The sequence below is a fragment of the Triticum aestivum genome, chromosome 1D, assembly GCF_018294505.1.
Source record: "Triticum aestivum cultivar Chinese Spring chromosome 1D, IWGSC CS RefSeq v2.1, whole genome shotgun sequence".
Lineage (NCBI taxonomy): Eukaryota > Viridiplantae > Streptophyta > Magnoliopsida > Poales > Poaceae > Triticum > Triticum aestivum.
This window is the reverse complement of record NC_057796.1, coordinates 446240762-446253794: the sequence shown is the minus strand read 5'-3', so window position 1 is coordinate 446253794 and position 13033 is coordinate 446240762. Positions and strand designations below refer to the sequence as shown.

The following is a 13033-nucleotide window of genomic DNA, read 5'->3' as shown; positions in this document are numbered from 1 at the left end:
TTTTTCTTTGGTTTTCTTTAGTTTCCCTTTCTCGTTTCCTTTTTCCCTCGGTTTCCACTGTTTCTGTCTCGGTTTTTTGTTCTTTATTTGATTTTCTTCTATTATTCTTTCCCTTTTTTCCTTTCTTTTTAAGCACATGTTTATATTTTTCATACGCATTGTACATGTTTCTTATTACTAGAACTATTTTTTTATACACATTTAATATTTTCAAATACACAATTTACATTTTTTGAAATATATGTTTTGATGTCTACTTCTTGTCATTCACATTGTATATTTTTTGTATACATCTAAAACATTTTCATACATATTTAATATTTTTAAATATATGGTTCTTTAAAGTACTTTAAAAATTGAATACATGTTACACATTTTTCAAATACATATTGAAACATGTTCTTATGATACAAACATTTTTTTCAAACATACAAACATTTTTTACATTGGATAAATTTTTTCAAAGATGTCACAAAATTTCTGTTTGAAACTCATGAACATTTTTCTAAATGTAAACATTTTTTAATGGTATGAAACATTTTTTTAGTTACACAAAAATTGTGTACATCGTATAAAATTTTAATAAAATGTGATGTACATTTGTTTGAAACACGTGAGCATTTTTGCAAATGTCACATAATTGTTTTTGACTGGCACAAACATTTTCTAAATGTTGAGCGAACATTTTTTACACCCATTTACATTTTTTAAATGTGCAATGAACATTGTTAAGAAATTAACGAAATTATTTTTCATAATATATGTATTTCTGGAAAAATAAAAATAATAAAATAAAAACAAGCATGCAACGTCAGTGTGATGGGACCACGTGGTTAGTGAGCTGGCCCACTACTGGTTCCTTGTAGGCGATGCGGTCTACTGGTGGACATGAAGCGAGACATAAATGTGCCCCTCGAACATGTCAATTGGTATGCCGCTTGGGACGAGGCGCACAAGAAGGCCGGCCCGCAAGCCCAGCTACACTGCCTCCCTATTTTTTGGGACGGCAGAGCCATTGTAGGCAGTTAAGACCGAAGAATCCTAGTTAAGTTCAAAATCACAAATTAAAAACCCTAATTAATGCGAACCAATCTATGGTTGGATGGTTAGAGGTATCCCCAGCCCACTAGTGTTCAAGTCCTGGTGCTAACTGGGAGGAGACGTTCCCGTCGACGACGAGGCACCTACGGTGGCTTCGTAAATCTCAAGATGATATGTCGGCTCAGTCTCTCGAAGGTGCTCATAGTGATAGGGTGTGCGTGTGTGCATTCATAGGGATGGGTGTATGAGCGCTTGCATCTGCACCGTGTTAAAAAAAAACACAATTAACAATTGCGAAGAACCCTAATTCCTAAATCCGAAAACCCTAATTCTCAAATCGCAACTTATCTATTGCTAAGTTGAGATGCTTGTATATATCATCATTCGTCCACATCAAAAAACTTCTCTCGAGTGCATGCGGCGACGGCGCCAGAGACCGGTGAGGTCGCCGTCTTGGGGCAGTGGCAAGTGAGGAGAGAGAAAAGTGATGTATCGAGACGGTTCCCCACTCGTTTTTGGTTGTATATAAAACGCGTTGCTTTTAGAAAACAAGGGACTAAATGTCATGCTAAAAAATCGCGCAACCAGATGTCAACTTTTGTAACTTGGGTGAACCAAAATATAATTTTTCCCAAAGCTTTTCTCACACGCAAAGCATGAAGACTTCCGTAGCTCTTCCGAGGCACTGCACAACTGATAGCAATTAGGCCCAAAAGTAACTGACTCGACAATTCTTCCCAACGAAGTCGAACATATGTTTGTCAAAAAGAGTCCAACATGTAGCTTTCTAAAAACAAAGTCCAACATAGCCCCTCCCAATCTAGTTCGCTCCATATGCTACTACTACCCGCCAAGCGGGACATGAGGAAGGCCGTCCAGTCCATCATCTTCAACGGGAACTCCCTGGTAAAAATCAACGCGTGATAATCCCCCTCACGGCCTCACCCCAGTTTGGAGATCAACAACGTGCATCCGCTAACTTCACTCACGCATATACGTCTTGTCTCCGGCCATTGGGTCGTTGCACGGCGAAGAATTGAAGCCAAGGACGGGCGGCGCACGCCCTCCGGCTAGCGGCGGAGGTGGAACGAAGGGTCGCCAATGATGCGGTGCCATCGCTTGCACGTCACCGCGCAGCGGAAGAGGTCCGGGACGCCCGGCACGCGCAGCAGGATCTCGACGACGACCTCGTCCGGCAGCCCCTCCATCGTCCGGCCGGCTCGCGACGTGAGGATCGACGTACGTACGGTTCGACGTGGGATTTGGAGGCAAGCGCAGGTTGGATCGGAGTATATCTCTCCCTCGCGACCTTTTTGCAAATAGACCCTCCTATTTTCTAGAAATTGCACCCGCAGTCCCCTCATAAGTCAGACCCGAACCGGTACCGAGGAGAGAAAAGAAGAAAAAAAAGCCCAGCGCCCCGCACGATCCTGCCTCCTCGATCCCATCTCCACCTCCATCCCGCCGCCACATCCTGCCCCGCGCCGCCTCGACCGGGACCGCGCCCCTCCCCAAACGACGACGATGATGGAGGGCGGCGCCCAGCACCTGGCCGACAGATTCGCCGGCTCCCCGCTCCTCGGGGCCAGCCCCTCCCCCGTGCCAGGTCGAGCATCGGCTTGGAGGCCCACACACGAGCACGGGTTCGCTCGATCCGTCCGGGTAGGGCGCCGCCGGCGGTCTTCTTCTCCGGCCATCCGTCGTCGGCGGCCGTTCTTCCTGCTCCCGTGCCTCTGATTTGGATCGAGGTCGCGGTGGTAGTGGTTCGGCGGCGGTGGCGGCGTTGGGAGCAGCGGCGGCGGGTGGTGGGGTCCGGCAGCGGGTGCAGGGGCTATGGCGCGGTGATGGGGAGCTGCAGATCTGTGTCCATGGCCGGACCACCGCGGACAGGGGTTTCTTCCCGGATTGTTGATGAATATACTTGGGGATTCATGATTCTTGCATCCCATGATGTGACGCGAGATTCGTTGGGATTTTGGGCGAGAGAGATGGGGTGCGATTTGGGGGGATCACGCCTCGGATTCTTGGGGTCGCCGGGAATGCGGTGATTGAAGGAGAAGACGGTGGAGGGAGAGAGGGAGGAAGGGAGGAGGAGGGGGAGGCTGCGATGGGATACGTTGGGGATGCCCACTGAACGTTGGTGTCCTTCTGAACACAAATCCATGGAGTGCCCAACCCGGATTTCAAAGGGACTTGGCTGGTTCGATACTACCAATTCCTTGGGTGCTGATTTTGAGGGGGGCTTCTAGATTGAGATCGAGTGAGAGGGGGTTGACGAGGAGAGAGCAGTCAGGTGGCGGTGGCGGCGGTGACTTGGAGCACAGTCCAGCGACGGCGGCCTTTCGGGAGTAGGAGTGAGATAGCGGCTGGGCATCGCGGGGTTCAGTGGTTGGAGAGGATAAGGGGGACGGCAGCTGCACTCGGCACCATGGGACACCCAACGTGGTTGGAGAGGATAAGGTTGATGGCTGATTTCTTTGTTCGGCTTTGTTGTGTGGTCAATGGTTTCACATCCTTCTTAATCCCTTGCCATGAGGCAATAAATCGCAAAAGAGCAGACACCACCCTATGCTCCACCTTCCATGTACATGTATTCTTCTTCGGACCCTGAACCGAAGGCTTCTTCCGGTCCTTATCAAGGTACGGCTGATAGGTGGTTTCACCGCGGAGCTCCCTCGCCGTCAGTACAGCGACGCTTGATCGATCGTGCCGCAGCTCATCACCTTGCATCGCCCTCCCACCACTGCTTCTCTCTGATCTTGGTCAGATGTTCTGGTTGATGTGCAAGGAGATGAGAGGGCAAGCTAGGGGAATGGAATTAGAGAGACGATTGTAGAGCGGCATCATTGTTGTCCCTGTTGCTTTATTCTTTTCTTAGTCAAGTGGTTACTTTACCTTCATCAGTCCATCTTCACACTTTTGATTGTCTCAGCTTAGCTTGCAGTTCCAGCTTAGATTTGTCAGTTTTATGGGTTAGCCAGATTGTTCAAATATTTGTCGTCCAATTTATTTATAATCTAACTGTGCAAATGTTTGGTTGATTCACAATTTTCTCATCCTTTCACCGCTTGTGTTTATCAGGTCTGGAGATATGAACCAATCACCCAGATACCTTTACTAGGCTGATGCATATGGAGCTTGCAATCAGATCCAAAATATGGAGCTGTCTAACAAAAGCAGGTACTACCACATCTTAGGCTTCAAAAATTTAAGATACATATGGACGTGGGAGTCCACTGATATGTATGTCTTTCAAATACACTTTGAATGGTCCAGGAACAAGATTTTTGTCTGAAGAGTGTGTTTTGTGTCCATATACATTAGTTAGACGTATTTTAATTCTAGATACATCCTTTTTGATCTATTTTGATGACAAGTATTTTCGGACGGAGGGAGTATGTTATTAGAGGATATCTTATTGCGTATTTATTTGGTTAATACTGGGGGGTAGCTACTCTCGCCCCCCTTTCTCTCTGAATGCACCGAAAGGAGTGCCATATAATTGTAATTACTGATTTTACCTTTCACAGTCATGAGTTATGAGTCATGAAAGTAGAAAATTATTTTACAAGGTCAGGGCAGTGCCACAATATGAACCAATGTATCTGGACTTGCTACCAGGTTTAGACGACTTGAAGTGAGGGTGAATAATGCACATTTTAAACATATGGTGATCCGAACTATCAGTATGTTCCCTGCTGCTACTGAATAGATGTTTTTCTAGCTTATAACAATTTGAATTATCGATCAACATGTACTTGCCTGCCCAGTCGTTGTTTGTATTATTACATATCCTAATTGTAAAACTTCCTGCCATACTACAGACTTTATGGTTTGAAGATGACATGTATGCAATGTGTGGTCTGCACTGATGAGACGTTGGAGGGGCAAGTACTGCACTTGGTTCAGTGCATATACAATATGGTAGAAAAAAGGGTGTGATAATGTAGTTATAGCTTTGCACGACGAATAGCATGAGGTTTGGCCTATAACTTTGTTCGGTAGGGTTGAGAAATTCTGAATGATTTTCTTGACTGGACAATATGTATCCGTACAATAATTGCTCCTTTGTTTGTATATATATTTGTTTGATTTGCTCCCCTTCCTTCATGCTCTGTATAGAACAACGTGGCACAAAGTACTACAAGCCTCCCTTTATGGTAAAAAACTCGATAATTGTCCTTTTAGTTTATTTTTCAACCAGTTCTTAAGATGATCTTAGATTAATAGTATGTAGAATTTTGATGTCAAGCCTCACATATCTGATCAACTGGTATGATGCATATTGTGATGTGTAGTATATAGATTAAAAGCAAGCGTATCATCCATGACAAGCATATGTTGAATTCACGGTTGTTTCCCAGTGTAGTTCTGAATCTCATGCTAATGATCTGTGATTCTGAGTTGCACTTTTATTGCTTAAAAGTTGATTGTGCATCCAGGGCACCAATATTGATGGCAAGTCAATTGCAGAGGACATAAAGTTACAGATTGCTGAACAATTTCGTCGAATGAAAAAGGCAGTTGCACATGTTCCTGGATTAGCTATTGTATTGGTAGGCGATAGAAGGGACTCTCAATCCCATGTGGGATTTAAACTGAAGGGTTGTGAGGAAGTTGGGATAAAATCTTTGTTGTCGGAGTTGCCTTAGAACTGCACAAAAGACGAGGTGGTGGATTCAGCATCAAGATTAAGTGGAGACCTATCTGTTCATCGCATCCTTGTGCCGCTACCACTACCACAAGTAATGTATTGTACTACCTCATGCACTAAAGCATCTTCCATGCAAAAAAAACTTGGTTCATTTTAATTCTTTAGTGTTTTTTCTAATTTACTTTTCACAGGGGGGCGATGAGCCCGGGCTCAGAAATGGATATTTGGATGTAATGGTCTTTGTTTTAGTATTTTTTTTCCAGCCAAAAACTGTTGCCAAAAGTGGGAGACGGCTCATAGGAGAGGGGCAATTGTTTCTTGTGCCCAACGTATAGTAGAAATCATCAGCTGTTGTTTGTTCAAAAAGCATGAACTTAACTTCTGCAAGAACAATTCAATATCAGACTGCATTTTCATTGTTTCAAACAGTTTAGCTACACTTATACAGAGTTCAATTCAAAGTGAACGTTGATTCAAGACAGTAAGATAGATCACACTTCATTATTTTGTGAAAGAAATGCACCTTAAGTTGAGATAGTTTTTGTGACATATATCAGGTGCTCTGGTGACACTAAATTTTTATCCCGTTGTAACGCACGGGCATATGTGCGTATACGTATACCTTTTTCGTGAGGTTATCTTCTCCACCTTATATTTGCATGGCCGGCCCGTGTTGCAACTCACGGACTGTTATGAATCGGCGCCCTGATCTGATCGTGTCACAAACTCCTCTTCTTGTTGATCGATCGGGACTCTGCAATCGGTGGTGGCACCAACTCGTAAGCCGATCGAAAAGGTATGACGCGATCGAGGAGTTCGTTGAGAAGATATGTGACCGGTCCGTCACATCATCAAGGTTATAGAAGTCCAACATTGCGTCTCTCTCTAACTAAAAGAAAGAAAAGAAGTCCGACATTGCGGTCACGAACGAGCCAAGGCGTGTAGAAGGAAGGCCTGCTCTTCATGCCTCGTGCCCAAACCCACACCCACCGTACGTGTTAAACTACTTTGTAGGCACGTCCCCATCGAGTCCGCTCCATGCCAGCGCCTGCCAAGCGAGACTCGTCAAAAACAAATGCTCGCGTGACATGGACAGCCAACATTCGTGCATCCTAGTCAAATTAAATACTACTCCTACTACGTACCCTTGGTCTCTGCTTCGCGAAAAAGTAGCTAAAGAAAACAAATGTTTCCTTTTCAATAGGTAGGTGCAAACGATACATCAGTTGTAGTCAAGTGGTGCAAGGCTAACTGTAAATCTTTCCTTTTCACATAACGCATGTGGACGGCCATATTCAGCATCTCACTGGTATTTTTTATGTTCAGCATTCATTCAAATAAACAAATTAATAAATATAGCAAGGAATCCAAGTCACAACAAGTACGCAGGGTGTTCGTCCTCGTCATCGCAAGCTATAAGAGCCTTGAAGATGTCATCCATAGCCGGCCTGCTGCTCCTCTCCTCCATGATGCACGACAAGGAGATCTTCAACATTTCCATGGCCTGTCGCGGGTTGAACTGCCCGTTCAACCTGCTATCCACCAATGACACGACGTCCCCGCTTGCCACCACCTGCTCCAGTGCCTGCACGATCTGGCTCATCTGTAGCCGCTCCTTGCCGTCCACAGTCCTCTGTTCTGTTATTCTGCTTCCCATCAAGATCTCCAGAAGCACGATGCCATAGCTGTACACGTCGACCTTGGCGTCGATCGGTAGGCCCAACACCCACTCGGGTGCCATGTACCCTGTCGTTCCCCTCATCTGGGAGAGTTGCACGCCGTCGACGACGGCTTTCCTCCCGGACAGTTTGGACAACCCAAAGTCGGCGATCTTTGGGTCGAGGTCTCGAGTGAGCAGGATGTTCTCCGGCTTGACGTCGCAGTGGATGACCCATTCGAGGCACTCGTGGTGGAGGTAGGCTAGGCCCTTGGCCGCGCCCAGCGCAATCTTGAACCGCTCTCTCCATGTCAGCGCCTTGCTGTTGTCCTCGCCGAACAGGTGCCTGTCGAGCGACCCGTTCTCCACGTACTCGTACACCAGCAACTTGTGCTTGCCCTCGGAGCAGAACCCCCAGATTCTCACCAGGTTAATATGGTTGATCCTCCCGAACACCGTCATCTCCGCCCAAAACTCCTCCTCGCCCTGCAGCACGTTTGTCAGCTCCTTCACCGCCACCACGGTGGTCTTGTCAAGCACGCCACGGTACACCACGCCGGAGCCGCCGCGGCCGAGCACCTCGTTGAAGTCCCCAGTCACTTTCTTGAGCTCTCGATACGTGAACCTCCTGAACTGGGTCCCCATGACGAGCCGGTAGCCTGCCTCCAGCGAGCTGGGCATGCTCTCCTGGCCAGACATGAACCACCATGCCGTGGCGGCGAAGAGTAGCTCGAGAAATCCCAACACCGCGGCGAACCAGAAGAGGTAGGACAAGTTCGGGCCGCTTCTTAGTGCCCCATACGTGTCGACGTATGTTGGCGGGTCGATGGCCGCATCAGAGCCATTAAGAGTGCAGTCGAGGGCCATGGACGGCGGCGGTGCCTCGGCGTTGAGGTCGCTAGGCACCTTGAGGTATATGTTTCCGGGGGCGGTGGGCGACGTGTAACCGTTGAAGAGGACCCCTTTGGGGTAGCACTGGCCCGTGCCATCCTTCTTGTAGGCGAAGGCGGCGCAGGAGCACATGCTCAAGCAGAGGCTCTTGCAGTATTCGAACGTGACGGAGCTGTTGTACCCGACGTCGTAGCCGTAGAAGTCAGTGGAGGCCACCTTGACGAACGTGAACCGCTTTTCCGACGACGCGCTGCAGTTGGCGGCGGGGAGGCTGAAGGTGGGGTTGCAGCCCTTCCTCCAGTCCCGGCGGTCCACCATCTCGTACCCCGGCACGCAGGAGCACCGGAGGGACGGCTGGTACTCGCACACGGCGTTCTTGCCGCACAGCCCGTGGACGGAGCACGGCTGCTTCACGGCAGCCCACGTGACCGCCCATCCTCCGGCGGCGTCCAGGCTGTACATCCTCACGCTTCCGTCCTGCTCGATGGTTAGCCGCCTCTTGACGCCGGCGGCGCCCACGTCGGAGGCCTCGACCCGGAGGTTGTCGCTGGAGAGGAACACGCCGGTGTCGTCGAGGACGGCGATGCGTGAGCTGTTGTAGTTGGTCCGGCCGCTCCCGAACACGCCTATATCCCGGTCAGGCCAGTAGATGCTGGCGATCTGCGGGCCGTCATACAAGAGACGCAGCACGTTGTCGTTGTCGTAGTAGAGGGAGTAGTAGCCAGCGACGAGCCTCGTGTCCTTGGTCAGCGGCTGCGACGGGAGCAGGGTGTCCGTCGGCCAGTCGAAGCTCTGCCACACGGCACGGCCGGTGGACGGGTCCAGGACCCGAAGATTGCCGGTGTCGAGGAGGGAGACGGTGAAGTGCTTGTTGCCGGCGTTCTTGCTGTCCCACACGGTCGTCCCGTTGGCGTCGGCGAGGGCCAGCTTGCCGCCGTCGCCGAAGGATACACGGGAGACCCGGCCGTTCACGGGGGCGCCGGGGTTGGCCGTCCAGGCGGCGGTCCGGTCCGTGGCCGCGGTGAACCAGACAGAGAAGTAGAAGGCGTTGTCGACGACGTCTCCGGCTGGGAGGAAGCCGCAGGAGAAGGTGGCGTCCGGCGACACCAGGAAGGGCCGCTCGTGGTCCTCCACGGACAGGGAGGACCCGGCGCCCAGCGTGTGTCCTACTCCCGCCGATGCTGCAGCACAGGAGCGCAGCAGCGGAACAAGAAGAAGAAGACTAACGAATCTAGCCATGATTCATGAAGTGGATGCTGTGATGGATGTGAGGTATTTTAGCTGGTCGGCATGGGAAGCAATCGCCAAGAATCAAGCATGCATTCATACTACCTGTAGTTCCACTAGTCCTATTTATATTTGTTTTACGTCAGGCCACTTGTGTTCCTTAAACTAACTCTGTATGTGTATACGCCAGCGGAGCGGAGCCGAGACTAGACTGCTGCTACGATCGTTTCCATACTGTGTAATGGACTTGTGAGTTGTGACTCACTCCTGCACCATAGTACCATATCATACCATGGCAACTTGTACGAGGGAGCTTGCATTGGCTATCCAAGTGCAAGTTGAGTCTGCCCCGGTGCAAGTTGAGCCTGCAGAGCCCCGATGCACACGTCTCTTCTTGCTTTAATTCAATTAATTTCAGCCACTTGGGCTGGGAATCATCTCATCACCTTCTTACGAGCTTTGCTACACCTACTCGTATAGAGTAGTTTACATAATCATTGGTGTAAGGTGAAAACGGAGTGCAAACTTTCCGCTTTTCCAGAGAAAAAATGAAAACAGTTGCAAAACAAAAATGGAAATGAATTTTTTTATGCGAAAAACCAGAACAGGTTTTCGGGCGGAACAGACGTGGAACTGAAACTTTCCGTTTCCATGAATATGGAATTTCCATTTTTACTATAAGCTTATATGGATGCTTTGTAGCTCAACCACCAACCAATACACAATGACACAATGAGCAAAATGGATCATTTAGCCCAACTTCTACTACCATACATACTGAACTAGACCTTATACGCAATTATCCAGTATTACTACAATACTACGCTAGTTGCTAATATAATCATATTATTTTGTAAATTCACTACGGGACAAATACCAAATCCCGGCTCTCAGCGTCGGTTTTGGACAAGCCACTTTACGCTTTATATCCTACCCTGTTTGTCATCAAGGGCGGAATTTTAGCCCTAGACATCCTACAATCTTATATTGAGCACATTACCCTCGATGATGACCAATACGCAATCAATAAGGAGCTGGATCCCTCGGGCATATTCTCTGTCAAATCTGCCTACGCCAAGCTGGTTTGTGGGCCCAAAGTTCGGTACGCCAAGGCTTTGTGGGCTACTCGCGTGCCCCCTCAAAGTGTGTATATTCATTTGGCAAGCGGAGTGGACCTTCTTCTCTCTCCTACTAAGCTTCAAAATGTCACGGCCGGGCTATGGGTGTTGCGCTTTATGTGGAGCTCCGAAAAACACCAACAACATTCTGTTCCAATGTGCTTCCGCAAAATTCCCGTGGAGATGCGTATGAGATTGTTTTGGTCAAATTGGAATCCTAATTCGCTGGTAGAGATTCTGGTGTTGCTCAACAACGCACGCGAGTAGCAACGTGGCTTAGCATTGGGAACATTTAATGCTTTATCTTGGGCGCTACAGACTAGTCGTAACAAACTTGCCATTGAGGAAACCATTTCATGCCATCCAACTAACTATATATTTAAATGGTCTCTATTATCTCAGAATCGCGTCCTCTAGGGAAGGGAAAGGACAGTGAGGCGGCGACGGACACCCTTCTTAAAATCAAGCATCTTCATGCTATCCATAGGAGCTCTTCAGTCAGAACTTTTTGGGCCTTAGTTATCTTATAAACAACCCAAGCCCGGCAAGCCCCCCACGACTGAACTCTGCATCGCCATATAAGAGCATCTCCGGCCGTTCGTCTCTCAGGGGGCTTGAAAAATCGTCGCCTGTTGGCGAACCGGCGCTAAAATCGGCTTGGGGGCGATTGGGTTTCCAGTCGCCGTCCCCAGGTCGCCCCTAGGCGCCGATATCGGTCCGTTATGGCGCAAATTTGCCCGCTTTTCAGCCCATTATCGGCACGAAATCGGCCCGCTATCGGCCCATATTCGCCGTGCTTCGGCGCAAATTCAACAGAAGTAAATTTTTATCACATAATTCATCATAGAAAATCAAATAGTTCAACAACAAATAGTTCAATACAAATTATACAGTTCAACAAATAAAAACTTATATTTCATCACACGTCGAGCTAGGTGTTGCCCTTGAGCCTCCATAGGTGCTCCACCAGATCCTGCTGCAGTTGTTGATGCACCTGTGGGTCTCGGATCTCCTGACACATATTGAGGAAGGCCGTCCAGGTTGCCGGTGGCTGGTGATCAACTTGGGCTAGAGGACCCTGCCTGTAATATGGTTTAGTGTCAAACACTGGCTCTTCCTGCTCGCTCTCAATGATCATGTTATGCAAGATGACACAACAAGTTATGATCTCACACATTTGATCTTTTGACCAGGTCTGAGCGGGGTACCGGACAACATCAAATCAAGATTGGAGCACACTAAATGCCCGCTCGACATCCTTCCTGCAAGCCTCCTGAACCTTCGCAAAGTGGGAGTTCTTACCTCATGGCACAGGGTTTGAGATAGTCTTCACAAATGTAGACCATCTCGTATAGATGCCATCTGCTAGGTAGTATCCCTTGTTGTAGTGCCGCCCATTGACCTCGAAGTTCACCGGAGGAGAATGACCTTCAACAAGCTTGGCAAAGACAGGGGAGCACTGCAGCACGTTGATGTCATTGTGAGTTCCTGGCATACCAAAGAAGAAGTGCCAAATCCAGAGGTCCTGTGTGGCCACTGCCTCAAGTACCACACTGCAACCACCTTTGGCGCCTTTGTACATCCCCTGCCAAGCAAATGGACAGTTTTTCCATTTCCAATGCATGCAGTCGATGCTTCCAAGCATCCTAGGAAATCCTCTTGCTGCATTCTGTGCTAGGATCCGAACAGTGTCTTCAGCATTGGGTGATCGCAAGTATTGTGGTCCAAACACTGCCACCACTGCCCTGTAGAACTTGTAGAAACACTCAATGGTTGTGGACTCGGTCATGCGCCCATAGTCATCGAGTGAATCACCGGGAGCTCCGTATGCAAGCATCCTCATAGTTGTCGTGCACTTCTGGATTGAGGTGAATCCAAGTTTGCCGGTGCAATCCTTCTTGCACTTGAAGTAGCTGTCGAACTCCCGAATGGAATTCACAATCCTGAGGAAAAGCTTTCGGCTCATCCGATAACGACACCGAAATAATTTGACCCCGTGCAATGGAGCATCGGCGAAGTAGTCGGAGTAGAGCATGCAATAGCCTTCCAGACGATGCCGGATCTTTGCTTTCATCCGCCCCGGCGCTGAGCCACCTCGCCGCGGCTTTTCATTGCTCGCGAGCAGGCCGGCGAGGACCATGAGATGCTCCTTGTCATAGACGTTGACATCGGCTTCCTCCTCCAGCAGCACCTCGAGCGCCTCCTCCTCGTCCGAGTCCATCGCCGAGCAGACAAATCGCCGAACACCTGACGGGCGTGGTGGGCGCATAGCCGCCGGTATCCCGCCCTGCACGGCCGGTATCCTGCCTTGACAGTGTGGCCCAGGCGTGGTTTTTCCTTCCGCTGGAGCCCCCGAGCGCCCCCAGTGTGCTGGGTTCAGCCTTGGATCGCCGGGCCCAAAAACGGGCCGAGCCGGCGGATTTCGGCGTCTTGGGGCGTGAGTGG

The 13033-nt window shown here is 49.0% G+C and overlaps 1 protein-coding gene and 1 long non-coding RNA gene across 5 annotated transcripts; one reads left to right on the top strand and one right to left on the bottom strand.

The window, feature by feature from the left end:
- The first annotated feature begins 2413 nt into the window (after positions 1–2413).
- Positions 2414–6457, top strand: LOC123182786 (uncharacterized). 4 transcript variants are annotated; one of them, XR_006492326.1, is made up of 3 exons: positions 2428–4221; positions 5484–5791; positions 5887–6457. It is a non-coding gene; the product is annotated as an uncharacterized lncRNA (long non-coding RNA). The 4 variants fall into 4 exon arrangements; XR_006492325.1 differs by having other exon boundaries at positions 5484–5786; positions 5887–6453; XR_006492324.1 differs by lacking the exon at positions 5887–6457 and adding an exon at positions 4663–4727 and having other exon boundaries at positions 5484–5852.
- Positions 6458–6863: 406 nt separating this feature from the next.
- On the bottom strand, positions 6864–9683 carry LOC123182785 (putative receptor protein kinase ZmPK1). Its single transcript, XM_044595450.1, has one exon. It carries the CDS (start codon positions 9480–9482, stop codon positions 7068–7070), a length of 2415 nt encoding a protein of 804 aa, XP_044451385.1. The 5' UTR covers positions 9483–9683; the 3' UTR covers positions 6864–7067.
- Between the last annotated feature and the right edge of the window lie 3350 nt (positions 9684–13033).